This window comes from Podarcis muralis, chromosome 1 (assembly GCF_964188315.1).
Source record: "Podarcis muralis chromosome 1, rPodMur119.hap1.1, whole genome shotgun sequence".
NCBI classification, from domain to species: Eukaryota; Metazoa; Chordata; class Lepidosauria; order Squamata; family Lacertidae; genus Podarcis; species Podarcis muralis.
In genome coordinates this window covers 86,098,771-86,124,664 of record NC_135655.1, presented here as the reverse complement: position 1 = coordinate 86,124,664, position 25,894 = coordinate 86,098,771, and the positions used below count along the sequence as shown (strand labels likewise).

Below are 25,894 nucleotides of genomic sequence, written 5' to 3'. Positions count from 1 at the left end.
AAATGTGGGTACCCAGTCACCTGCAAACAGTGCCTGTTTGGACAATATGATGGAAGATTTGTCTTCACTGGAGAAGCAAATCTAAAAAATTTAGTGATCTGAGTATGAGACACACAAGAAGGGGACTGGCCACCTCTTTTCAACACAGAGGTGAACTGTTATCATGGCTCCCCCCAACACAACTTCCTTCTCCATCTGCCTCACCTTGCTGCCACTGCAGGCAGAGTTTTTTTTAAAAAAAAAAAAATAAGTTTAACAAAAATATAAAACCTTGCAAAAGAAATTCCATACATAATTGTCTCTTTATTCAGCCTTTCTCAACCTATAGGTCCCCAGATGTTGTTGAACTACAACTCCCATCACCCCTAGCTAGCAAGGCCAGAGCTCAGGGATGATGGGAGTTGCAGCCCAACAACATCTGGGGACCCACAAGTTGAGAACAGAGGGTGCACATCTCCACCCAGGACCTGACTAAATCTGAATTGGGGCCATAATACAAAGCAAATGTCCATCAAATGTTGAAGAATGTGGTATACTGAACTCTGTTGCTGAACGCACAGGAATCACTCCAAGCAAAGCTTGACATGTTTCTGTTTAATTGACATTAACGCAACATAAACCACACAGATCAGAACTTAAAAGCCCATCTATCTCAGAAGGATTTTAGTGCGCTTACCCTTTTCTGAAATGTGTCCATTGTTTGATTGTAGTTGAACTTTTTTCCATATAATGTTTGGTGCTCTTGTGTTTATCATTGTGCCTGGGCTCAGAGGTTGTAGTCACTGGTGTTGATTTAGTGGATAAACATTGAACATCTCACCACATACCTGCATACCAGCCTGTATTAGTGAGTCCTTCTGCCTGAGAAAAATGACCCCTTGGCTAACCTCTGTTGGGTGAGGGATTCCTCCCCCTGCAACCTAGAATGCTCTCCAGTATGCCCAAGATTCATGTCACAACATGCAGTTACTCCTAAGCTTTTCTCTCTCTGACATGTACTATGCACAGACTGCCTGGAGCTTGTTGATTTCTGTAGCCTCCGGCCGGTCATGAGAAGCTTCCGACAGCGGCCTTTGTTTTGCTTTTTTTGTAGGATGACGCATCCATTTCCAGGCTTGCAAAGGCTGTTTCCTTTTTCAAAGAACAGATCGCGGACCAAGCCTAAATCCATCTGTGCTGAAAGCTCTGCTCAGAGTGTGAAATCAAGCCAGACATACCATCGCGTTAGCCTAGCTTTCTCTTGGACTGTCAAGCCTCTCTTGATAAGTCTCCTAAGAAAAATCAGAGCATCTGGGGTACAGCACGGATACTTGCCATGCTGAGGAGATGGAGAAGAATTCTGGATTTCTGCAACTTGGGTTCTTGAATTTCATGCCACCAAGTTGTGCTGGCATTCATTAACCAGAAGAACAATTACTGCAGGACCTGACATCGAAGGCAGAAAGAGACGGTGCCAGCCATGGACACCCCAGTCTGGAAAACGGTCAGAATTATCCCATCTCTTTCCTAACAAAACCCTCACAGTGTAGACATTGGTGTTAAAGGCTGGAGTTACTGCTCTCTGGATAGAAGGTAGATTGGGAGAGCTTTACAAAAAGATTGCAAATATGCATTGGATAGTGGATCCCTGCAGCCTAGTTAATGAAGAGCTTCAGTTAAGACTTAAAGCAGGGAACACAAACCAGAGCTGAAATTATGAGCAAGTTTGAATCCATGTGCTTTGAGGAATTATTCAGTAAAAATCTGGACCTGCCGCTGACTCTGACTTTCAGCTGTGACAACTTTAGCTCCTTACAATTGCTACTAAAAATCAAAGCTAATGTTACCTGCAGTTCATGTGACACACTGATTCTACCACTGAAGTGCTTGCTAAATATCTGAACATGATACCAAAAAAAAATTCCACAACCGCGCATAATGAACAATCAATGACAAGGATCACTTCTGCTCTGATGGTAAAGTTAATCAGACTTGGCAAGTGATGTGTGTACATGTCTCTATGCTGGGGATTTAGGAAAGTGGTCAAATCTGAATTTTGCTTTACACATCTATTTCCGATATAAAAGAACGTCACCCTTTTGAAATCTAACTTTAGCACTTTCTTCTGATTGCTGCCTGCAAACGCCTTACACGCTCCTTCCAATTATTTGCCCCATAATCCTTACCAAACTGATGAGCCAACAGGTGGAGGGGGCAGAGTTTATGTGCAGGCACCCACCTTCAGCTCTGCATTCTCCTCCTCACTTTCACAGTGCTGAATCCAAAACTGCCCCATCAAACTTGCCTGCTACAGTATATTCCTTTATGCCAGCTAACAGTGGTGCTAGCAGGGTTATGGGTGCTGAATGACAGACCATCTCCTTTACATACCGAAGGAAAGATACGCCTGTCCCAATAAAAAGGAGAGAGCACAGAAGCACACTGAACTGAAAATAGATTACTATGGGAACAGAAGAACGGTACAGAACATAATCCTTCAACAGCATATTCCTAACTTTCTTCAGATGTTTAATGCTTTCCCCAAATGCCCAGCTGGTTTTTTTAGCTGTCACCATTTTGCAACTCATTTTATAATCCCTGTATACTTCTAGCCCCTAGAATTTTTGTGATTAAACTAAATACACTTCTTCACTCACTTTCAAGCAGTTCTTCTGATTTCCCAATGACACTTCTCCCAACTTCCCTATTAAAAGACAGATAAATAGTACCTGGTTCATTACGCTTCCAAAATCCATCTCGCTGCGCTGTTCTATCTCAAATTGCACCTCCAAGATGGTTACTACATCCAAGGGACAGGAAACTCTTGGCCTCACCTTAGTGAGCTTCTCCTTCTGCCATAGTGAAGCAAGAAGCAGCAATTGTTTGTGCAAAAGTTAGCCAGTGCAGATGCTGTTAGTCAAAGCTGGCAGAGAGGAGGAAGAAGTTACACAGTATTCTGTTGAAGATGGAGAGGAGCCAAGGTCTTGATTTCAGACATCGGTGAAAGGGGAGGCAGACCTGCTTGTCTGGGGCTTTCTGGGGTGGTGAGCTTGGGAGAGCAGGGTGTGCAGTGTGATTAAGCAGAGAGGAAAAAGCTTTCAGACTCGAAAGGGATTTTCCTTCCCAATCTCCACCTTATTAGCACAGCCTCTCTTCCCCCCCCCACCCCACCCGTCAATGCATCACTGTCCAAGTACAACATCACACACGCCCAAAAACAACACCACTAGCTGTGCGGGGCTCTTTTTCCCTCCTTCGGCTTTAAAGGGCATGGCATTCATAAGCTAGCCCATATGAAGAATCAGAGTGGGAGTCCAAGGGGCGGGGAGAGAATGGATTGTTTCTTAGAGGGGAGGGTGAAATAAAACATTGCAAATTCCTTATGCAAACGGGCTGCCCGTCTGAGTCTTATCAGCCTGTCCAGACACAGAGCTGGAAAATGGGGCATGTCTGCCATGCCATTCTTAATGGAGAGCAGAGGTGTCCTGGGGCCTTTCTCAGGAAAGCTATACCTCATGCTCCATCTTCGAAAATGACCCCTCCACAGAACTCATGCTGGCCTGGCCCACAAGCGCAGCTCACTAAGGTGGGCATGAGGGGGCAGAGTTCTGAGGTGAGAGAATTGATTGCACTTTCAGTGTTGGCCTGCTGCCTTTGGGAGTGGTAGGGCAGAAGGCAGGGAGACCAACAGTAGGTGGCGCCACAGCCAATTCATTCTAGTTTTGACCCCATCCTCCCACCTTCCAAGTTCTACAAGAACAACCATGGGGCTAAGGAGGAAGGAGCTGACAGCCAGTACCATGCTCTGGACTGGTTGTAGGTAAGAAATCACGCGGGTGGGGGGTGGCTGAGGGCAGACTGAGGTTGGTGAGGCAGTGCTCCATTGTCCCTAGTGGGTCAGCCTTCACTGACCACTTTAGACTGCAAGTAGGAGGATCACATTTGTTAATGTCCACCTGTGCTTAAAGATTTCTTGCAAGAAGAAAATTAACACAGCAGGAAATTGGTTGAGCTATAATTTTTATCCCTGATAAACTAGTTTTTTTTCCCCTATAGGGATTTTAATATGGGGAAACATTTTTAAATAAAGGACTCCCTGACTTACACTCTGGGGTGGCACTGCTATTCAGGATCCGGCCGCTTCAGGCTGCTGCATTTGTAGACAACCCAAAGACACCCCATATAAATAGTCCAGACAGCCCAACATCTTTGCAAGTGTGAGCTGTTCTCAGATAACATAGGAACAGAGTCAGACCGCTAGTCCATCCAGCTCAATATTGTCTACATTGGCTGGAAGTAGCTCTCCAGAGTTTCAAACAAGGAATTTTCCCAAGCCAGAGGTTGAACCGGGAACCTTCTGCATGCAAAGCGGATTCTCTCCCACTGAGCTCTGGCCCTTCCCCCAGACAAATCAATTTCTATAGAATGCTAGAGAGCAGTCACTTCCTAAAGTTCTGAAGTCCCACAGAATGCAATTGCTCTTACACACACGGAATACTGTGTCATAAATTGTGTTCAGCATAGAGCCCTGCTTCCATTAATCCTTTTACAACCAGCACAAGGAGTCTCAAGGAATGTTTAGACAAGACACTCACCATTTCCCAGTTTTGTTTACCTAGCTGTCCATGTCAGATCATACACAGAAGATGAGGGACAGGCCATGATGCGCCCCGCCTTAACCCGTAATTACTGGGTTAGGTTTTGGCTATTCCCTGACAATGCGGAGAACAGCAATTGAGAATGTGTGCAGAGTAAGGCCAAGTCTAAGGCTGTAGTCCTATACTCACTCACTATCATTGAATCCAATGGAACTTTTCTGAATAGCTATACTATTTGTGCTGTAAGGCTGAAAAAGAGGAATACAAAAACTGCATTTCTCTGACTCAAGGACATAAACTTACATGTTACATGCAAACTTCACCAGCCCTTTTTTTGATTCCAGATTTATTTATTTCTATCTATTTATATTTCCATCTTTCTTCCAAGGAGCTCGAGGAAGCAAACAAAATTATCCCCTTCTCATTTCATCCTCACAACAGCCCTGTGAGGTTGGTCAGGCTGAGAGACAGTGGCTGGCCCAGGGTCACCCTTTGAGCTTCATGCTGAGTGGGGATTTGAACCCTGGTCTCCCAAGCTGCTTCTCCACCCACCCTCAATATTCTAGCAGTTGTAGGGGGGGGGGAGGACTTGTGGCCCTCCACCTCCCATCAGCCCAGCCATGGTCAATGGTTAGAGATTATGGGTGTTACAGTCCAGTAACACCTAGAGGACCACACACAACCTTGGCTGACAAGGGTACACACCTATATTTGTAACCCTGTGGAATGGAAGAGAATCAGCTGGAGAGGGGTGTTTTTGGACAGGAAAATGCCCAACAAGGAGATGAAAGATGTGCTCAGAATAGGCAGACTTGTGCACAAAGGCTGCATTTTACTTCTGATTCTGTGGGAGTATCGAGACCAATGATGTTTGTAAGAGAAGTTTCTGGACCAGGCTCCACAGTGCCTATTAAGCAAGTATGAAACACCCACAGCCCTGCCCTTCTATTAGCCCATCCTTTCTCTCCTGAACCTCCCCCCGAGAGACACAGAGGAACTGACTTACTCATGGCAGATGCTAGCATTCACCAGGTACAATTGCAACATCAACAAAATCCAGGCAGCGGGAAGGTTCCACTGAGCTCCTTTTAAATTGCCCAAACATTTGGGCAGCTGGACAGTTCCTTTAAGGGCAGTTCCTTGGAAGACAGCACAGGAACTGGTCCCTCCCTTACTTCTGGGATTAATTCTTCTCTCAGCCTTTTAAAAAATTTCCATCAGCTCAAGGGGAGTCGCGCTGCATGCGTTATGATCCCCCCCCCCCCCCGCTCACACACCTCCCTGGCCAGAAGCCTATACCTCCCAAAACACAGGCGGCCCTTGATGAGTCAAGCTTTCCGGGTGCCTCCCCCTCTTCCCATCCCTACGCTGCAACTTTATTGCACATCTGGATCCAGTTGTGGCTTGCACATTAGGGGCATTTGTCTCGGAGATGGCTGCTTCTAAAAAGCTGGAGCCGCCAAATGTCTCAAACAAAAGAAGAAAGAGAAGGGAACATTTTAAAACCAAGTTAAGTCTGAAGGGATTTGCTGCCGTTCCCGGACTCGGCCGTGTGAGCTTGCCGAAGATGGAAGCTTGGAAGGGGAGCTGTGACCCTGCAGAGTGCCTGGCCACCATGGAATACTTTAGAGAATGAGAGGTGACATACCAGGATGAGCTCTTGGGGATGGAGGAAGCCAGAAAGTCTCAAGCGGTGTCCTTCCAAGACACTAATCGCCAAATGAATGGATATCCACAGGTCCTTCCCTTGTCGCCTGCTCTTCCACAGTTCTCCCTGCCTGTGCTCAGGCTGCTTCAGCTGTGCCCACCCCTTCCCTGCTTTTGCACAGAAGTGTGGCTGAACTGAAAGATGGTGTCTGTACTGTGCATGAATTGATTTCTTCAGTATGCAAAGTGTCCACCTGACTGCTGGCAATGGGAACCTTCTATATTATTTATATGATGTATGGACTGATGTTTGAAATCTTCCACTGTAGAGAGCAGTGCATTTCCATTTTGGAAGACCTGGTGGATGGGTACTACACTTCCCCTCACATCATTGGCCAGAGAGGGCCATTGAATAGTGACTAACCTATCCAGCTGCAATCAACCAGCACCTCGATGTATCTCCTCATTCTGCTACCTCTCTTGGGCCACAAAAGCAGGGATGGGGAGAGTATCAAAGCAGGGCACAGTACACAGTTTCCAAAAAAAGGACTGTGGTTTCTCCAGACTGTCACTATTATGCAGGAGGGATACAAGCACATATTAGAACCGTAGGTTTCTGCAGTTAAACTGGATTAAAGGGCTTTGTTGCCCCAGCACAACGAATCCACTTTTTAAAAAGAATCAGATTTTTTTGCCATTTACAAAGTTATGGGAAAATGCATCGAAAAGTCTGGGGTGTCTGAATAACAGGAAGACGTATAAACACCCCACTAGCAAATCAGAATGAATGCTCAATAAAGATTGGATATAATCTAACATCCAGATAGGCATTGTGCAAGCAAATTAGGTGCTCAATAAACAGGTCATCTGGAAAGGTGATGCTCAATCCTTGATGCGTCAATCTTTGACCTGGTTTTTTTCCTCTCCTCCCCCCTCCTTAGTGCCTCGCCCTCCTATGGGCAGCTGAGCAGACATCCTCATATCTTCTGGAGCTCTTTCCTTCCCCTCGCTCACACACAGTGCTATTTTTCTTGAAAAAGAGGTGCTGAAAGTCAACATGAGCGCCTCCCTTGTTCTCTTATAATGGCAATGGCACCCACCTGATTGGTGCCAGAACTGAGCTCTGGCAAGTTCCAGCTGGGGGGAAAGCCCTGCTCACACAGCTGATAATACCCATGATCTTCTTCTTGTTGTTGTTGTTTCTTCTTGTTGTTCTCTTGATCAGATCACCATTTATTTATTTTATTCCTCAATATTCTCCTTCGCATTCCTCCTCTGTCTCATGTTGTCATTTGACCATCAGTCACGTGATCCCAAGAACTTCTGTTTATCTCTATCTGCTTTCATCTGCTTCCTTCGCACACTCTGCAACATCATCACTTACCTCTGTACTTCCTTTCTCGCTTGTCTGTTTTCCTCTGTTGTGTTGATCATGCTTTCTTTTTCTTCTGTCATCCTGTTTACTCCAAAGGTTCGTTATCTCTACCCTTCATTCTGCTGAAGGTCTATGGTGTAAAGATCATTCTTCTCCTGAATACTTTCATTGCAGTTTTATGTTTTCTTCAGCTCCGTCCTCAGCTAAGCAATTAAAATTTTCTTCTCATATACATAATAATAATAATAATAATAATAATAATAATAATAATAATAATAATAATAATATCTTTATTGTCATTGCCCCCTCTCGGGGACAACGAAATTACTTCCTCACCCCCTACTCTTTCCTTTTTGTAAACTTTACTTCCTCAACCTGTCACCCATGCTCTTCTTTCTTTTGTCCACTAGTTTTTAGTGAATTTTCTTTGGACAAGACTTTTTTCTATCCGCCCTTCATTCTGAACATCTTCTTCTGCATTGCTTTTTTTCTGCCATTTCTTCCATATCACTAAGATGCTGATTCCTTTGCTTCTTTTTCTCTACCTTATCTGATTTGTTGCCATTTAAATCCATGCTAATACTAATCCTCTTGACCAAGTTCCCATTTAAAATTCTATTACCCTTTTGAACTTTCCTTCTAGGTTCTATTCTACATTTGCCATGTTTCTGCCTTCCGGTTCTTCCTTTAATTCTGTCCTTGTGGGCCTTTTTATTTTTTAAGTCTTTTCTTCCTTTGTTCTTATCTTATCTTATTGATAATCTTATTCTGTGGTATACTTAGGAATAGACATGCCTGGGGTTGTTTTGCTACTTTCCTCTCTTTCACTTTCTCTTATAGATCCTTTTCAATCTGGTTTTGCTCTTTTCTGACTCATATTGCCAATTACGTATCTCCTTTCAGCAAAATCTAAGAGTTAATATTCTGCACATCTAGTGTTGGGCTCATCTCCAATACAGTCTCTGATTCAGACAACCATTCATTTCTCCTTTCTATCTTACATTTTCCAGGCATTGTTTTCTCATGAGTTTAATAACAACTTTCTCATCGCTCTTTTAAGGAGTTTTCCAATTGTTCGTTTTTTACAGTTTCCCCCCTTTACAGGAGTTCTTGAGAGATCAGTATTAGGCCCCTTCTATTCATTTTGCCTTCAACACCACCTTAAGAATGATGACCTACAACAGTTTGTTACTTTAATTTTTCAACTCATCTCTTGCCCCAATCTTCTATTCTTTTTTTTAAAAAAAAAATTTATTGGGTTTTCTGCTTTTATAGAAACAAAACACACACAAAAAAGAAACACAAGACAAAAACATGTATAAAGTCAGCAAATCCCCGTTTCTTAACCTTGTTCCCTGACTTCCCCCCACCCCCCCTCGTGCATCCCAGTTCCCAAGATTATAACAGCAAGTTGGTATTTCTCCTCTTAACCATCTTATTCATCTTATTGCCTCTTTTATAATAAAAAAATAATTTTCCTAAGTTGGACTTAAGTTCTCTTCCATCGATTTTTCATTTTATCTTAATTAAGAGTCATATTAACCAAACCTAAAAGTCTTAAGAGTTTTTAAGAATCTCCTCATCCCTCCCTCCCATCCCCGGTTTTTGTCCCTTCCCAATAAAAATCCAAAGTCGAAATTCTCAGCCTGGGTTCCTCACGTCCGAGGCTTTCAAGTTTCTTTCAGTCCCTCTCCGCCTGTCTTGTTGGTAGTCCTTTATATCAATCGTCGAGTCTGGAAAAAATTCTTTCACCATCAAAATATATTCTCTTCCCACAAGGAGATTTGAAAGTAGCTGCTGAAAAATTTCCACAAAGCCTGTGTCTTGAAAGTCAGAGTCCAAACGGAGGCCCCAATCATATTTCTTTATTTTAAGTTCCTGTATTCCATATTGTCCCGGGGCCTCCTCCTTCTTCTTCTGTGTCTTTCGCAGACTTGTGGTAGATATGTTCCCAGAGTCTCCTTGCTTGTGTTCCACAGATGTCAGCTTTTGGTTGTTGCTTCCCAAGGTTACTTCCTCTTTTTCTTGTTGTTTAGTCTCTTCCACCTCTGTAGATATTGTTTCCCATTCAGCTGTGGATTCTTTCTCATTCAGGTCCTCAATACAAACAGCAGAGTTGCCTGTTCCCAAGGTCATTGTCACAAGTTGTTTATTCATGGCCAAGCTCTGCTCTTGTAAGATTCCCACCAATTGAAACATCCTTTCGATTTCCGCTAGTAACTTTCCTTCCACAGCCATTGTATCCATTGTAGTTTCACGAAGTTCCCCCTAGGGGGAATCTAGTTACTTATTAGACTTTTCTCCAACAGTCCTTTAACTTATTATTATTACTTTGTTTCCAACGATTTTAGCTCAATTATAACTCGTCTTAGTCCAGAGGAATCTTAGATAGCGATTTTTCCACTTTAAACCGCCCGTTTGACAGCTTTGACAGCTGTCAAACTCCGCAGCTCTTACACAGGCACAAAGGCAGGACGTTCCCGAGCCCGGGAGGGGGGGGTTGTTTAAAACAACAAGAAGGTTTCCAAAACTCCACTCTCCAGCCCAAAATTTCCTTTAGCTAAATCTTGAAAGATAATGTCCTTTTTAACTCACCCCACCAAGGGTAGGCTCTCCAGCTTAGCTCTTATGTCGTTGCTTAGATCGTCTGCAGGGGGGGGGGTGCGGACTTCCTTTTAGCACACCCCCCGGTCGTCTCCAATTCAGGGTAAAACTTTTTTAAAGTCCCAATCTGTCTTACTCACGGGTGATTCTTTCAATCCAAATTTTCAAGGAAGGAAGTCAGCGCTCTCTGGTCATGGCTCGCGGCTTCGCTCCACCGAGGTAGCGATCGACTCTCAGTGCCACGCCACCCCCGTATCCTCTCCGCAGCCTTTAAAAAGGCTCTTCGTGAATCAGGGGGGGGCGCTTAAGGCACCCGCCGAGTCTTCAGTCCGCAGGCTTCCGCGCCTGCGGTTTCTAAGGGTCCCCGCGTCGCTGGCGCGGCAAAGACCCGTCCTCGGTAGAGCCGATTCCCTCCGCAGCTCGGAGGGAATCCGCCATTTCCAGATCGCGTCAACCCGGAAGTCTCCCCAATCTTCTATTCTGGACTACTCTGCCATCTCTCATAGAATGAATGCCCATTTTCTCCAACTTAATTGTGTTAAAACGGACCTTCTGGGTTTGGGTTTGATTTACGGTAATTTTCCACTCTTGTACTTTTTTACATATTTGTCTTCTCCTCTTTCTCTACACGTTTTTCCATAAATCCTTCATTCTACATGACCAAAGATGCTGCTCTCTGTCCACTGCTTGTATCTCCTTTCCCATACTATTGAGTTGCTATCCATCTGATACATGACTCCTCCCTCCATTTTTACATTTAAGAGGTTCATTTAGATATGTTCAATTTACCAAAACTCCCAACAATTCACCTGAATTTTGCAAATACCCTGCCTTCCCACCTAATCTACTTTCCATGCACTTAATAAATACATACCCAATGCATCTTTCGGAAATACATCTGTTCCCAGATGTGTCTAGATGTGTCAAACAGTGGTCTGGATTGCAAAGAATGGTCAGATGCAGGGATAGCTGATTCCTCTTGCCTGGGTGGGACTGATTTTATTTTGCTCTAAGCAAAAGTAATATTTATTTATTTAAAGCATTTGTACCTTGCCCCTCTTCAGCCATAAACACAAGCTGTGCCAGCAGTAATCAGAGAAAGCTTACAATGAACTTCCAACAGCATTCAATATGGGTCAACGTTCCTCCCGCCATTTTTTTTCCAACTGTGCAGCTCTTAAATTTAGGTTTCTCATTTGCTTCTTTGTCATTCAAGGTGTCTTCCTATCCAGAGCTACAACTGGCAGATAGTGAGATGTGCAGGTAACCAATGTGGTTCCCTCCGATCAGCTCTGACCAGCTCTGATCGGCCCCATCCAACATGGCCCAATAGTCAGGGATGCTGGGAGTTGTAGTCCAACAACATCTGGAGGGAACCAGATTGGCCACTCCTGGTTTGACAGAAAAAACATAAATGCTTTCCTCCAAGCCTGGATTATACTTTTTCCGTATCTGCCTATTCCAAGCTCTGATTTCTGACTAGATCAAGGTTCATGAACCAATGAGACCTTTCAGATGATTCGCAATCCTCATCTGTGTTGCAATAGCCCTGTGAAAGTTACCAAGTTAAGGCTTCTAGTTTAGATAGCCACAGACAGGCAGAGCCTGCTGACTCAGACTGCATCCCTCTGACTCATTCTGCCAGTTGGCAAAAGAGTTGAAAGAAAGTTTAGTGGAGCTGCTGCTGAAAGTACACAGCAAAGGAATGATACAATTTGCAACCACTGTAAATGTCAACCCAAAAGCCGTGCAAAGCCATACAAGGGTATTGCCAACTGAAATGAAAATGCAGCCATGTACTTCCATCTCAGAGTGGCTTTTTACGAGCACTCTTCATCCTACACATGAAAAGGATGGCAACACCAAAGGGCATTATGAACTTATCCCTTTTTTTAAAAAAAATGTGGCACAGAATTTATTTATCATGCAACAGAATTGTGCACATCTGAAGCATGTGGTAGAAGCTCATGTGCTCTTTATGGATTAAGTTCTCTACTACTTATTATACAGTGACTCTCTAATTATACTATGGAAATTGCAATAAAAGTTCATTTAAACAGAAACCAGTTGTACACAGCCATGCCACAATAAACCTAAAGTGGAAGTTGCTGCTCTGGGTCTGGATCACTGATCAGAGCAAGACTACCTTACTTCGAGATTGTGTGCTAGATTTCTGACCAGCTCCAGAAGTAACAAACCTGGGAATTCTGTGACAATCCTGTGTGAAGGCTGAACAACATAGGAAATGAAACAAAGTGTACGGGTGTGGCCAGGGTCAATCATTCATTCCGTAATTACCTTCACACCATTGAAGGTATCTTATTAAAAAGGAAAAAAAGAAACACCCAAACAGTTTCAACTTTAATATTTCATAGTTCAATGACATGTAACTACAAATATATAAGAACATCAGAAGAACCTGCTGGATTAGGCCAAAGGCCCATCTAATCCATCACCCTGTTCTCAGTGGCTCACCAGATGTTCGTGGGACACTGGCAAGCTGTATCTGAGCACAAGAGCACTCTTCCCTCCTGTGGCTTCCAGAAATTTTTGTGACTACATATGTGTGTGCTGCTGCTGATGTTAGACTTCAGGATTTTATTGAAGGTTATGCTTCTGCACCCAAATACAGTGGTACCTCGGGTTACAGACACTTCAGGTTATAGATGCTTCAGGTTACAGACTCCACTAACCCAGAAATAGTACCTCGGGTTAAGAACTTTGCTTCAGGATGAGAACAGAAATTGTGCGGCAGCAGCAGGAGGCCCCATTAGCTAAAGTGGTGCTTCAGGTTAAGAACAGTTTCAGGTTAAGAACGGACCTCCAGAACAAATTAAGTACTTAACCCGAGGTACCACTGTAACTGCCTTACATGAACGTAGGTATGCTAGATAAATCAATCCATTCCTGAACAGAGCAGCTGCTACAGCATATTGCTCATTATGCATTCCATCAGATCTAAGCTAAACTCTTACTATCCTGAAACTAATGGACAGCAGTCAGGCCAACTGGCATACAGGACCAGCAAGATAATGCACACCATGGATCAGCTGACAAAGACACTACGTAATCCACCAGAGTCACTTGTCAAATTCAGCTTGAGATGACACTAATGATTAGAAACCCACTGTCATCCACCCCTCACCCCACCCCCAAACCCTTTCCTTACAATGAAAGCTATTCCCATTTGCTACATCCCACAATGCTTCCCAGTTTTAGACAGGTGCTGCTTCCCTCTCTGGAGCTGCTGCATGGAGAAGTCTTGCATGATGTTCTGAATTGTGCTAGCGTTGCTTCCATGTTCCTTGCCGCTGATGAAGTGAGCAAAAAGGAAGTGAGTGTCCAGGGACAGGCACACACTCCATTTTTCCAAGCAGTGACAACATTCCTGAGATTCCAGCAGCTTCTTTCCAGGCTCTGTCAACTGCATTTCATTGGGGAAACATTAAAAATTTATAGCTCAAAAAAAAAAAAAAAAAAGCACACAGAAATCCTGGGAAATATTGAGTACAAAAGATTTCCACTGAAAAACAATGTGATGCATTTTTTGATCCCCAAACAATACAAACACAGCACAACAACAACAAAGCCCCAAATTCATGAACAAAAAAGGTAATTTTCAGAAACACTATCATTCCCACATGCATAGTTACAGCTGGGTTTTGTTAGCAATGTTTGATAGTAACTCTGTAGGGGATGATTTGTGCAGAGAAAATGCTCAAAGTGATGCAGCTAAGGGACGAGTTCAAGTAACATCTGCATTTCTCCATGAGCGGAGTTATGCTAAGTATGTATTTGCTTAATTTGCATTATACATGCAGGCTACAGAATCCCCCTTTTTCACTGCCCAGACATTTTAAACTTTTAGCACTGGCTACACCCACTTGATATACATGTCTTGAGGGCCAGAGGCTAGATGGCACCTCAGTCTCCTCTTGTGCAACCTGCAATCTTGTTGGAATCTTGAGAATGCTAACTTCATTAAAAATTATGTGAGAGGCAGACAAAAATGCAAATACAAAATAAGCTCAAGCTTTCCATGGCTTCCTAAGGGCATATCAACACACGGCATTTTGTCAGGGCTTGAACGAGTTGACTAAGTACACCTCATCACCACAAAACCTGCAGGTGAACACAGACAGAGCAGGAACCAAAGGTGCTGCTTATATATAGTGAAATACTGGAGGAAATCTCCACACCATATGGCATCTCCACCCCTTATTTTCCCTATTTTTATCCTAGATCCCCTCCAAACAACCTTTTTATTGTGCATCCATCATAATCTCTACTCGTGAAGGCATGAGGACCGTTATATGCAATACTGCTTTCCATATTATTTGAGTCTGAAAATGTTTGGGGGCAGACATACTGCTCCATTTCCAATAAATCCCATAATTTGCTGCTGAAATCCCGTAACATTTTATGCTACAAATGTTTGTGGCGGTGGTCCACTTTTATTGCACTGTAGTGCAAGAGGGCCCTTCCATATAGCGAAGGTGTAATGACTACTGTTGGGGAAGCATCACAGAACAACTAATAAACTGAGATGATCTGTGGACAGCCCAGTGTAAATTCAGCACTAATGCACTATTATTGCATCAATGGCAAAGTGCTGAATACTCCTGCAAAAAAACACAAGTCTGGAGAGGCTCCTAGTGTGGTATTCAGCTAACACATCCCATCAGCACAAGGATTTACACTTGAGCAATGGAACTCCCACCCACCCACTAAATCTGTTCTAGGGGTTCCCCCAACCCTCCAGAGCAGATCTGGGGAAGATGCAGGGCGCACGCACACACACAGTGAAGAGAGGGGGGATGTTCTGTTGCACAAGCATAAATCACTGCGCTGAAGGAATGTGCTTGCTGGATACTGCCCCTAATGCCAAATTAGCTTTGTGTGAAACTCTTTGTGGGGGATGCTCTAAACTCATTCTGGCCAAAGTGAGGACAATCCAGGCAGCTGGAAGATCTTGAAGAGGAACACACTTCCACTCATTAGGCTGATACTGGGCATGTTTTGATACTGGCAAGAGGGAAAGGAAGATCTCCTCACGTCAGGCTAGGGAATAGAAGCACAATTGCTTTTCTTCTTCCTTTCATGAGCAGCAGAGATTCATGAGCAGCGACTGTAGCCCCAAGCTGCTAAAGGCAGGTGTTCCAAAGTTGCCCTCATAGCTGGAAAGCAATGACACATCCCAGAAGCATCTCTCCCTAGCCTCGTAGGAGGAAAGCATCGCCTCTGATCCAGACAGTGTGACACAAAACCTACTTCCTGTTCCCAGCCATTTCTCAAGAACCAAGCCAAATAATATGTCTATAGAGTGAGTGGGCGGCAAGAGAATGACTAGAGTTAGAGGTGGGGCTTTTCTGAAAAGTTGTAGCAGGAGCAGAAGACTGGGGGGCAGCAAGCTGGATTCCCATAAACTGTCAAATGGAGATAGACTCTCTGACTACTCCAGCTTCCAGATGGAAGAGGCCTTGCATAGCTCTCAGCGGGGGGAGGGAAGGGGAAAAGGAGTTACTCGTGGTCTATGTGGAAAAGTCCTGGATTGGAGAGGCAGTGGCAGCCACCAACTTGGAATGGGTTTAAAAGAGGATTCGACAAATTCATGGAGAACAAGGTTACCATTTGCCATGATGGTTGTGTTCTACCTCCATTGACTGAGGAACTGTGCTGGGAATTCAAGTTACTGGGAATCACAGGGCAGGGGAGTGCTGTTGTGCTCAGGTTCTGTTTTCTGGCTTCCCATGAATATCTGGTTGGCCACTGTGAGAACAGAGCAGTTACTGAAGTGGTTCTACTGCTCCCCAGAAAGAATCCCTCTGCAGCAGAAGCATGCCTATTCACTCTACGTTCCTGAGTGCAGTGAATTGTTAAAATCTCTAGACCAGATGGTGAAGAATAGGGGGTTTCCACTCTAGCTCCTGGCGGAGGAAGCCCTGGCTACTTCATGCAGGAAACAAAGAAACCCAGTGGAGGAAAAATTCTATAGGGTAAAGATGTCAAAAGGCCTGAGAATTTAGGCAAGGACCTGAGGATGGAGTCATTTATAGCACTTCTTTGCATGCCCAGGTGTCATGCTGCCCACTGCCCTGCAGGCCACCACTGACCAAAGACCACTTGTGACAACCTTATGTGGTTCAAATCAGCCCAAAACTTTCTTGATGACAAATGCAAGAGGTTTGGTAAAGGCATTGGATTACAACCGGTATCAACCAGCCTGACTGCTCCTGGGGAGTGGACCTGCGTGGAGTCCTCTGTGGACCCAGTCAGGCCCACCCCCTGCCCCCCAGAGTGAGCCTGCCTGCCTGCCATTGACCCAATTTGGCAGGCTGGCTAAATCTAAACTATCCAACTGGAGGCAGAGCTCAGGAGCCATTGCTGCAGCTGCTATGGCAGCTGGCAAAGCCGCCCGCTGCTTAAGGTAAGTGGTATTGTTAAAGCACCTGATGCGATGTTGGAAAATTATCAGGCCCCTTTCCCCATCATCAGATGAAGTATATCCCAACCACACTTTTGTGTAAATCTAATACAGGACCTTCTTGGCTGCCAGTACTACTGATGCCATATTCTGCCTGTGCAAAATAGAGAGGAGAAAGGAGTAGCTTTGCTATAGTTGGAAGTGGGAGGTATGCCTTCAAGTCTTCAGACTCTGGATAAATATGCATCCCAATGAGTGGAAGAGAGTTCTGCCACCAGCAAAAAAAATTAATTAAAAATCAAACTGGTTGTAGGAACCCTGCAGAGACAAAGTGCAGAGGTAAACAGTGTGCCTGCCATCTACTTGCTGTTCTTAATGTGAGCTGCCACAAGATGAAGGTGTTCTAAGTAAGTTTCCAAAGTGGAGCTGGGGGGGGGGGGGGGACGGGACAGGCTCCAGCCTTGCTCTCTGAGTTAAAAGATAGAACATTCCCTGGATACCTTGCTGTATTTTTTTTAAAAAAACACCCACATGTTTTGGATTCCCAAGAACAAGAGAGCGGGTGTGTCTGTGCTGGAAGGTGATAGAAAGGCAGCACAAATACTCTTAATACCATCAAGTTAAGAAGAGGCATAGATACAGGCCACGCCAAGAGGAAGACCCTAAGTTGCTCCTCACTCTCCTCCTGCTCTCGGGTTTGCCCAGGTTTGCCCAGATCCCCTGAGCAACTGTCCTGAGAACACAATGTTCAGGCTGAACCAAGTCTTGGCTCCCAGACTCCTCTGGCTGCTGTCCAACAGCCTGTTTAATAATGTACACATGGCCATTAACTTAGATTTCTGAAGAAGGGAAAAACACCACACTAGTTTGCAATAACAAGTTGCTTGTGGCTCAGTAACCTAACAGACTGCACAGGGCAGATACTCTGTCACTGCAAATGGACAGAGTGAAGAAGTGTAAGATAGGGATCCGAGCATAACAGTCAAAAGTGGAATACTAGGATCCATAGTATTTGTAGGGAACACTAAAATATCTACTGTCCCCTCAAGGATCACAACATTCTCAACAAAACATAAATAATAGATTGTAAGTACAGTGGACGCTCGGGTTGCGAACATGATCCGTGTGGGATGCACGTTCGCAACCCGCAGTGTTCGCAACCCACGTCTGCGCATGCGCAGGTTGCGATTTGGCGCTTCTGCGCATGTGCAACTGCCAAAACCCAGAAGTAACCCATTCTTGTACTTCCGGGTTTCGGCAGTCTGCAACCCAAAAAACCTGAAGTGGACGCAACATGAGGTATGACTGTAAAATGCAGTGGCTGGGTTAACATATCACGATAAACCATGATTTGTTAAAATAGGAATGACCCTTGGCAAGCCTAGGCCCTATGAACTTTCTCCATATTGGTCTTCCAGCACAGCTGCAAAAAACGAGTTTGGAATAAATTGTTTTTGGGTTTTTTCATTAACTCACAGCTTCTTGTTTTATTCAAACCTAGCAGACTATGGTTAGTTACTCTGGTATGTTTAAAACAAGCTAATTTAAAACCATGGCTTATGAAGCTTGCTTGTTTCAACAAACCATAGCAAGGATCAAGCACAGTTGGACATAAAGGTAAAGTACTTAATGAAGCTTCCAATCGCCTTCTCATGTCCATGCTAGAGGACAGGTGAATGCGCAAGTCCTGTTCATCTAGGCTCCTTCTCATCATGATAAACTATAGTCTGGATGCAATCAGTGAAGGAGAGGTATAGAATGGGCAAACAGCATGGCTACACACAGAGAAAAGGTCTGTATAAAGTGTAGGGGTGTCATGAGAAGTCAAATACACAAGTACCCACTGCTACTACCTCAACCATCTTCCCTATTACTTGCCCTCCTAGGGACCTGTGAAACCTACCCGAGGAGAGAAGGAAGAAGTGGCAATTGCAGGTGCTCAGAGCAGAATGTCTTATTATGCCAAGAAGGGGGCTGGGACTGCACATCCCAGAGTCCCCAGCAGGAATATGATGCTATTCACATTAATTTCCACTAACAAAGGGCCTCAAAATTTTCCAGTGCTATATTAGCACATTGTCTGTATGTTGATCCTGCAAGCTAAAAAAAGAGCACTGGCAACCTTGAGCTTTCTGTTTCAAGGAAGAGCTGTTTCTGAATGACTCCAGGTCATTTAATATTTATTTTTTTCCATTTTTCCCTTGCAGCAGTTTACATAAGTGGCCGCTCTTGGCTATCAATAGATATTACATAACCAGGATGGGATCTTGCCACAATGCTTACAAGTCAGTTACTATTGTTCTTCGTCTTCTTGCTGTGCTGCTAAAATTTATATTGTTTGCTTTCTTATAGGTTTGGTTGTTATTTGTTGCGCTACGATAATTATTTCTGTCTGCTACTTTAATTTTTTTTTTTTACTTTTTACCTAGAGTCTGACTTATATGAGGCAACTGAGGCAAGGATTTTTTCTGTATATGACCAAAGGCTGCCATGCAACTGTTGTACAATATAGATAAGCGGACTTGTGCCTTCTAAAACAGAAGTTACCATATTTTTCGCTCTATAAGACACACCCGACCATAAGACGCACCTAGTTTTTAGAGGAGGAAAACAAGAAAGCAATGCAAAACCTCTTGAGTGAAGAGGCAGGAGTGCTCCGGCTGCACTCAAGAGGCTTTTTGTGGCTATCGCTGAAGCCAGAAGAGCAAGAGGGATCGCTGCGCACCGATCCCTCTTGCTCTTCTGGATTCAGAAATAGCTGCGCAGCCTGCATTCGCTTCATAAGATGCACACACATTTCCCCTTACTTTTTAGGAGGGGGAAAGTGCGTCTTATAGAGCAAAAAATACACAATAAAATGCACAATAAATTAGATCCTATAGATAGGTCCTATAGTTAGGAATAGTGTATTTTTTACATGTAAATTCTGTGGTAGACACCCCTTAAGCAGATTGGCTGAGCTGCAGTGGCGGCACAGAAGTCATAGACACACTTCATAGAATGAAGCTATCAGAATGGTGGTGGGTGGGTGTGTTTTGCCTCCCACCCCAATACAGTTTCAGTCCCCCCTTTCTCCAAGGAGCTCATAACTGGTCCATGTGATGCCGCTCTTAATGTTATCATCACAACAACCTTTTGAGGTAGGCTAGGCTAAGAGATACTGACAGATCCACGATCACCTGGTGAGCTTCATGGCTGAGTTGGAACCTGAAATTGGATCTCCCTGGTCCTAGTACAAAACTCTTAACATCTAACTAACCCATGTGGTGTCTTCCATATATTGTTGAAACACAACTGTCATCAGTCCCAGTCAGCATGCTCAACAGTCCTGATAGCTATCTACACAACCAATACAGAACACTGACTTCCTTAGATAAAGACAGACAGTTGGACTGCAAGTTGTATAGATGCAATGATAGGAAAAAGCACCACTAGATTCTTTGTTGTATATGTTGTCCTTTGTTTGAATTTGTGGCCTGGTACAGTATACGTAAAATTGGAGGAGATGGGGAAGGAGAAGAAAAATGTGTTTGCACTTTGGATTCAGAGCAAGCCAACACCCTTCATAGTTCTTCATTACATGAGCCATGAAAACAGAATGCATTTTGTTTCACTGACCTTTGCAAATCCTCAAACACGTGAGCATCCCTGATGGTCCCAGAAGGGGAATGCATGGGGCAGAGTTCGCCTCTTCCCATGCTCTTTCCACCCTGGAATCTGGGAAGAAACAAATCTCTAGTGGCAGATGGATGCAGACCAATGCAAGAAGCATCTTCAACCTCCTCTTAAATGCTCATTCAAGCTTCTCTCTCCCCCTTCCCCTCCCTCTGGTCCCTGAAGCTAAACGTCCAGGAGGAAAGCTACACAGGGTGGAGCAGGAAAACTTTTGAAACAAATTGCTGCTGTTGAATTCTCACTTCCAGGTTAATAGATTAGACATTAAACATTGGCTTCTGGAGTCATGTGTTCAGGAGGAAGAGAACCATCTCACAAACCCAGATTTGTATTACAGCACCAAAACTAACAGCAGCAGCTTATTTACCAGAAAGGTGCCTATGAATTACTAAGAAAGATGAACCAAACACAGTGTGAGTTTGTATAGGTGCCACCATCACAGCCAACCATGCTCTAAAGCTAAATGACCACTAGAGCAGTGTTTCCCAACCGGTGTTCCGCGGCACACCAGTGTGCCGTGAGACCTTGCCTGGTGTGCCGTGGGAGGGAGGCGGGAGAGGCGGGGCGGCGGCGGGATCTCCTGCTGGATGCAAATCCAAACATGGCGGGCGCCTCCCTCGCTCCTTTGTAGGCGGACCATCGAGAGAGAAAGAAAAGGAGGCGAAAGAGCGAGAGAAGGCGCCTGCGCGGAAAGAGGAGCGAGCAGTGCGCCTGCGCACCGCGGCGCCCGAGATCGCTTCTCCCCACCGCCCCTTGCTTCAAAAGAGGTCCGGGGGCAGCGGGAAGCGCAGCGCTTCTTCCCCGCTGCCCCCGGACCTCTTTTGAAGCAAGGGGCTGCGGGGAGATCGCTTCTCCCGGTGCTCCGAAGCGGGGCGGAGGGGCGGGAACACCTGCCCCAGCCGCCCCGCTTCGGAACGCTGCTCCGAAGCGGGGCGGGGGGGCGGGAACACCCTCTGTTGGATTCCAACTCCCAACCAGCACGGACATCCCTCAATGGCAGTTGTACACAAATTAGTTAACTAGGGTTGTTGTTTTTAAAGGAAAGAGGATTTAAATCAGCAGCTCCTTAACAGTAGCTGAGCTCAGGAAGGTACCGTATAATGGTGGTGTGCCTCGAGATTTTTTTCATGAAACAAGTGTGCCTTTGCCCAAAAAAGGTTGGGAAACACTGCACTAGAGGACTTAAACCAGCATATAGCCCAGCAATCACAAGAGCCTCTCCATTTTTTGGAGCAAAGGACAGTGCCTACATAGAACTTTAGCCGACCAAAATTGCACCAGCAGAATCACCCCCAGCCAATGAAAGCAAACACGCTTCCTTCGCATTATCTGTTTCAAAAGGAAGGAATTGTGCAGTTAGTAAATCCAACTTTAGTGTGATCAGATGAAAGAGTGCCACCTACTGATGCAGATCCTAACAGAGAATAGCTGATCTTGATTTAAACTGGGGACAAATTGAAGCTCTTGATGGCTTGCTTGGAAGTAAAAGTCTGTAAGAGGTAATTTGGAGGCAAATTTTTATAGGTTTGGTGGGGGTCGTTATGTTATTTACATCAAACAATGTCCTTTCGATGAGGTCAAACTCCCATTTCAAGCTCCCGTTGAAAAAAGTGCAACCAGTTAATCATACTGATCAATCAGTGAAATCTTGCAACCCTGCACATCTGCAGCAGGGTGTGTGTGACAGCACTGGCCATGCACTCTGCACAAGAACCAGCTGTCATTTCCCCAGTCGGGAAACTATATATTTCTCCCTGCTTTGTAGCATTAAAACAACAGACTGGAAAGCTGCCAGATGCGTGGGCAGCTCTTAGTGTCTGAAGTGGCAGGGCATTCCACCATGATCCCCTCCCTTAAAAAAAAAAATCAATTTTCCTTCTAGCTACAGAGCTGAATTTTCCTTGGTTGTATAATCTCCTGGCCAAATGTACTTTGTTTGAGGGCACAGTATGGAAGTCTTTTTTCATGGTGTATTTGTCAAAGACTGAGCAAAAGACCATGCCCTGCAGTGCTGGAAACTCCTCTCTCTTTTTGCCCCTGCCCCCTGCATCTCTGCCTGTTGCAGCCCAAGGGTCAGAGTCAGAGCTCCAAAGTTTTTTGCAGCTGGAGGGCTGGGTAGGAATAAAAGCAGCTGAGGAAGAGGGGATTTCACTCAAAAGCCACAGGCAGTCTCATGAGCTGGTTTCTCACAGAAATATAGAATCATAGAATCATAGAGTTGGAATAGACCACAAGGGCCATCGAGTCCAACCCCCTGCCAAGCAGAAAACACCATCAGAGCACTCCTGACATATGGTTGTCAAGCCTCTGCTTAAAGACCTCCAAAGAAGGAGACTCCACCACACTCCTTGGCAGCAAATTCCACTGTCGAACAGCTCTTACTGTCAGGAAGTTCTTCCTAATGTTTAGGTGGAATCTTCTTTCTTGTAGTTTGGATCCATTGCTCCGTGTCCGCTTCTCTGGAGCAGCAGAAAACAACCTTTCTCCCTCCTCTATATGACATCCTTTTATATATTTGAACATGGCTATCATATCACCCCTTAACCTCCTCTTCTCCAGGCTAAACATGCCCAGCTTCCTTAGCCGTTCCTCATAAGGCATCGTTTCCAGGCCTTTGACCATTTTGGTTGCCCTCCTCTGGACACATTCCAGTTTGTCAGTGTCCTTCTTGAACTGTGGTGCCCAGAACTGGAATATAGGAAGCTGCTTTATACTGAGTTGGGCTATTTATCCATCAAGGCCAATAATATCAGCACTGACTTGGCAGCGGCTCTCCAGGCTTTCAGGCAGGATATACATACATACATAATTTTATTTGTATGCCACCTTTCCATAGTTAAAACCATGCTCAAGGCAGTTTACAACACGAAAAAAATATATTCTTTTGTGTGTGTGTTTACCAATGTGAAAGAGCAAATCCAGCCATCAAATCCCACACAAAAATAACTGTGGTGAGTTCATATGTACAGTCCCTATCACCACTTTTCTTTTGGGCAGTGTTTTATGAATGCACATATTCATATGAGGGAGGAAGAGAAGGAGGAAATGAACTGATGGGCTTATCAAAATACATATCTTTCAGCTCTTGAGTTAATTGTAGAAATTTCTCCTACAACAAAATTCAGGGAAAGTGGAACACACACATGGCAAAGACAACCCACAGAACAATAAAGTAAGAAGGGAAGGGGTGGAATCCTGTGCAATTTTAGCTTGGAGGCTTTCAGAAACATTCATCCTTATTCCATTATGTTTGCTTACTATAAGAGGGAGCAATGCATTCAGAAACACAGTTCAGAAATGCAACATTTCTGTACCGCTATAAAACGTTCATCCTAATGCTAAGTATACACAGGAACGTATTCCTAGAAAAGTAGGGGATTGTAACACAATTTACAGGATGAGGGATACTCCCTCTGCAGGCCCATAAATTAGACCACATTCCTCAAGCCCAAGGGTTCTGCACATTTTAAGAGGGCTATAGGAGGAACAATATTCCCTCTGTTGGGTCACGCTCTGCCTGTGTGTTTATGCAGCTGAGGGTCTGCTCCATTACCTGTTTATACTAGCATTTGCCTAGTGATCTCTCTTTCCCCACCCTTCTGCCCCTTAATCCTTCTCATTGCCAAGGTTCTGCTCAGCCATAATCCCCCCACCCTTGTCGTTTCAGATGGATCAAGTGTGCTAATCCTTAACTCAACATACACATTCACTTTAGTGGGCTTCAAAGGCACCTTTTACCTTGGCACCCCAGGGGTGATGACATCACACCAAGGAATTGCTGATCTACTCCATTAAGCATGGCAGTATTTACAAGGCCATGAGATACTCATCTCCGTATGTCAGTAGCGGCCTCTTTAAAAACTATATATGTACTACTTGTATATGAGGCAACAGGGAGTTCCGGTGAGAAGCAAACTGAAGAGCACACACTCTCCACTTGCTGATTTTACTAAGCAAACCCATTCAAGGAACTATCAGTGATTTAGGACCTCTCAGCCCAGTCACTTTATAGCACAATAAATACACAGATTATTAACCTGTGCAAACTCCTCAATGGAGCACAGGGGTAGGTAACGTAGTGCCTTCCTGATGTTGTTGGACTCCAACTCCCATCAGCCTCTGCCAGCTTTGCCAATGGTCAGGGATGATAGTACTTGTAGTCCAACAACATCTAAGAGCACTCTTCTGGCTACCCCACTGTAGAGCTTTAGTTGTAGCATTCTCATCTCTTTCCAGCACAAACAGTATTGAAAGCAGGTTCTCATGTGACCGCCCCAACAGCATCATGAGAACAAATCACCATGAATATGCTATAAAAACAGGATGTATCGAAGGGTTACTTCAGCAACAGACAACCCCCAAAAGACACAAACAACAGGGACCTGAAGCAAACCCAGATGCCAACTGCCTCACAACTATTTTGAGAGCTAGTAACATCAGTCAGAACATCAAGGATCCGTTCACCTGCTCATCTACCAACACAATATGTGTACCATCCATCAGCAATGCTCTTCTGCATTCAATCTCTATGAAAGGATAAATGGACCCAAATCTGACATCAGAAAGGACAACAAGTGAAAACCAGTGGGAGAACATTTCAACCTCCCAGGGCATTCCACTGCTGGCCTTAAAGTGGTCATTCTTTCACATAAGAACTTTAAAAGGGTCACATCAGCATGAAACTGCTGAATTGCAACTTATCAGGACATTCAGTTCGGCCTGAATAGAGGCGATGGTTGCCTATCTCAATAAAGACTTTAATTAGCGATTCTAGGATGCTTGTATTGCCATCGATTACTGCCGCTGCAGATGGTCACTCAGATCAAGTCATGTTTTAAACCATGCAAGTGCTTATTTCGCTTACATTTAAGCTTCATGTAATTGTCAGAGAATAATGTTTCCCATTTAATTTTCATCTGATCTCATTATATTGTTTATTACCTCTGTACCCATGCATATACATATCCTTTCCAGCCGAGGACAACAGCTGATGGAGTCCATGAGTGCTTATGCCAAAATACACGTGTTAGCCTTTAATATGCCATGAGACTTGTTTCTTGTTGCAACAGACTAACATGGCTGCTCCTCTGGAAATGTGGCCTCTGGAAAAAGAAGCCTTGAATGGCACTGTTGTTCTAGTGAGAGGTCTCTTTATAAGTCTGATGTTCTGGGGCCCTTATTGCTTGCATGATAACCTTTGCCGGTAAGTAACTGGCTCCTAGATGCAGCCTAACTGTGAAGGAGACAGGGTTCTGAGGAAAAGCTGAGATAAAATTACTATCCATTACATTTCTATCCCACACTTCCTCCAAAGTGATTAGAGTGACAGACAAGGCTGTTTCCCTCCCTATTTTATCCTCACAACAACCCTGTGAGGTAGGTTAACCTGAGAGACAGGGATAAACCACTGTCATTGCATAGCAAGACTAAGGATTTAAACTCCAGTCTCCCCAGTTCTTGACCAACACTGTATCTATTTGACTCTATCTAGAACTTGCAAATTAAGACGTTACAAGCAACTTCTGGGATTCTTGAGAAGCAGCAAATAATCCAGATTGTTACGGTATTTTTAATTTTTGGAAAGAGCTTTTT

The 25,894-nt window shown here is 44.4% G+C and overlaps 1 protein-coding gene and 1 long non-coding RNA gene across 16 annotated transcripts in view; one reads left to right on the top strand and one right to left on the bottom strand.

Annotated features, from left to right (window-relative positions):
- The window catches only part of TNS1 (tensin 1), a 318,113-nt gene that overhangs the window by 158,204 nt on the left and 134,015 nt on the right, over nucleotides 1-25,894 (bottom strand). The window contains exon 1 of one of the 15 annotated variants that reach the window (XM_028742412.2): nucleotides 2,709-3,100. The exons of the other annotated variants lie outside the window; for them this stretch is intronic. Coding sequence (XP_028598245.2) covers nucleotides 2,709-2,735 — 27 coding nt within the window. The 5' untranslated portion in view covers nucleotides 2,736-3,100. Of the gene's footprint in view, nucleotides 1-2,708; nucleotides 3,101-25,894 lie in introns of those variants that run through there. 15 annotated transcript variants of the gene reach the window in all.
- Nucleotides 948-25,075, top strand: LOC144328902 (uncharacterized). The gene is made up of 2 exons (XR_013394282.1): nucleotides 948-1,483; nucleotides 23,970-25,075. It is a non-coding gene; the product is annotated as an uncharacterized LOC144328902 (long non-coding RNA).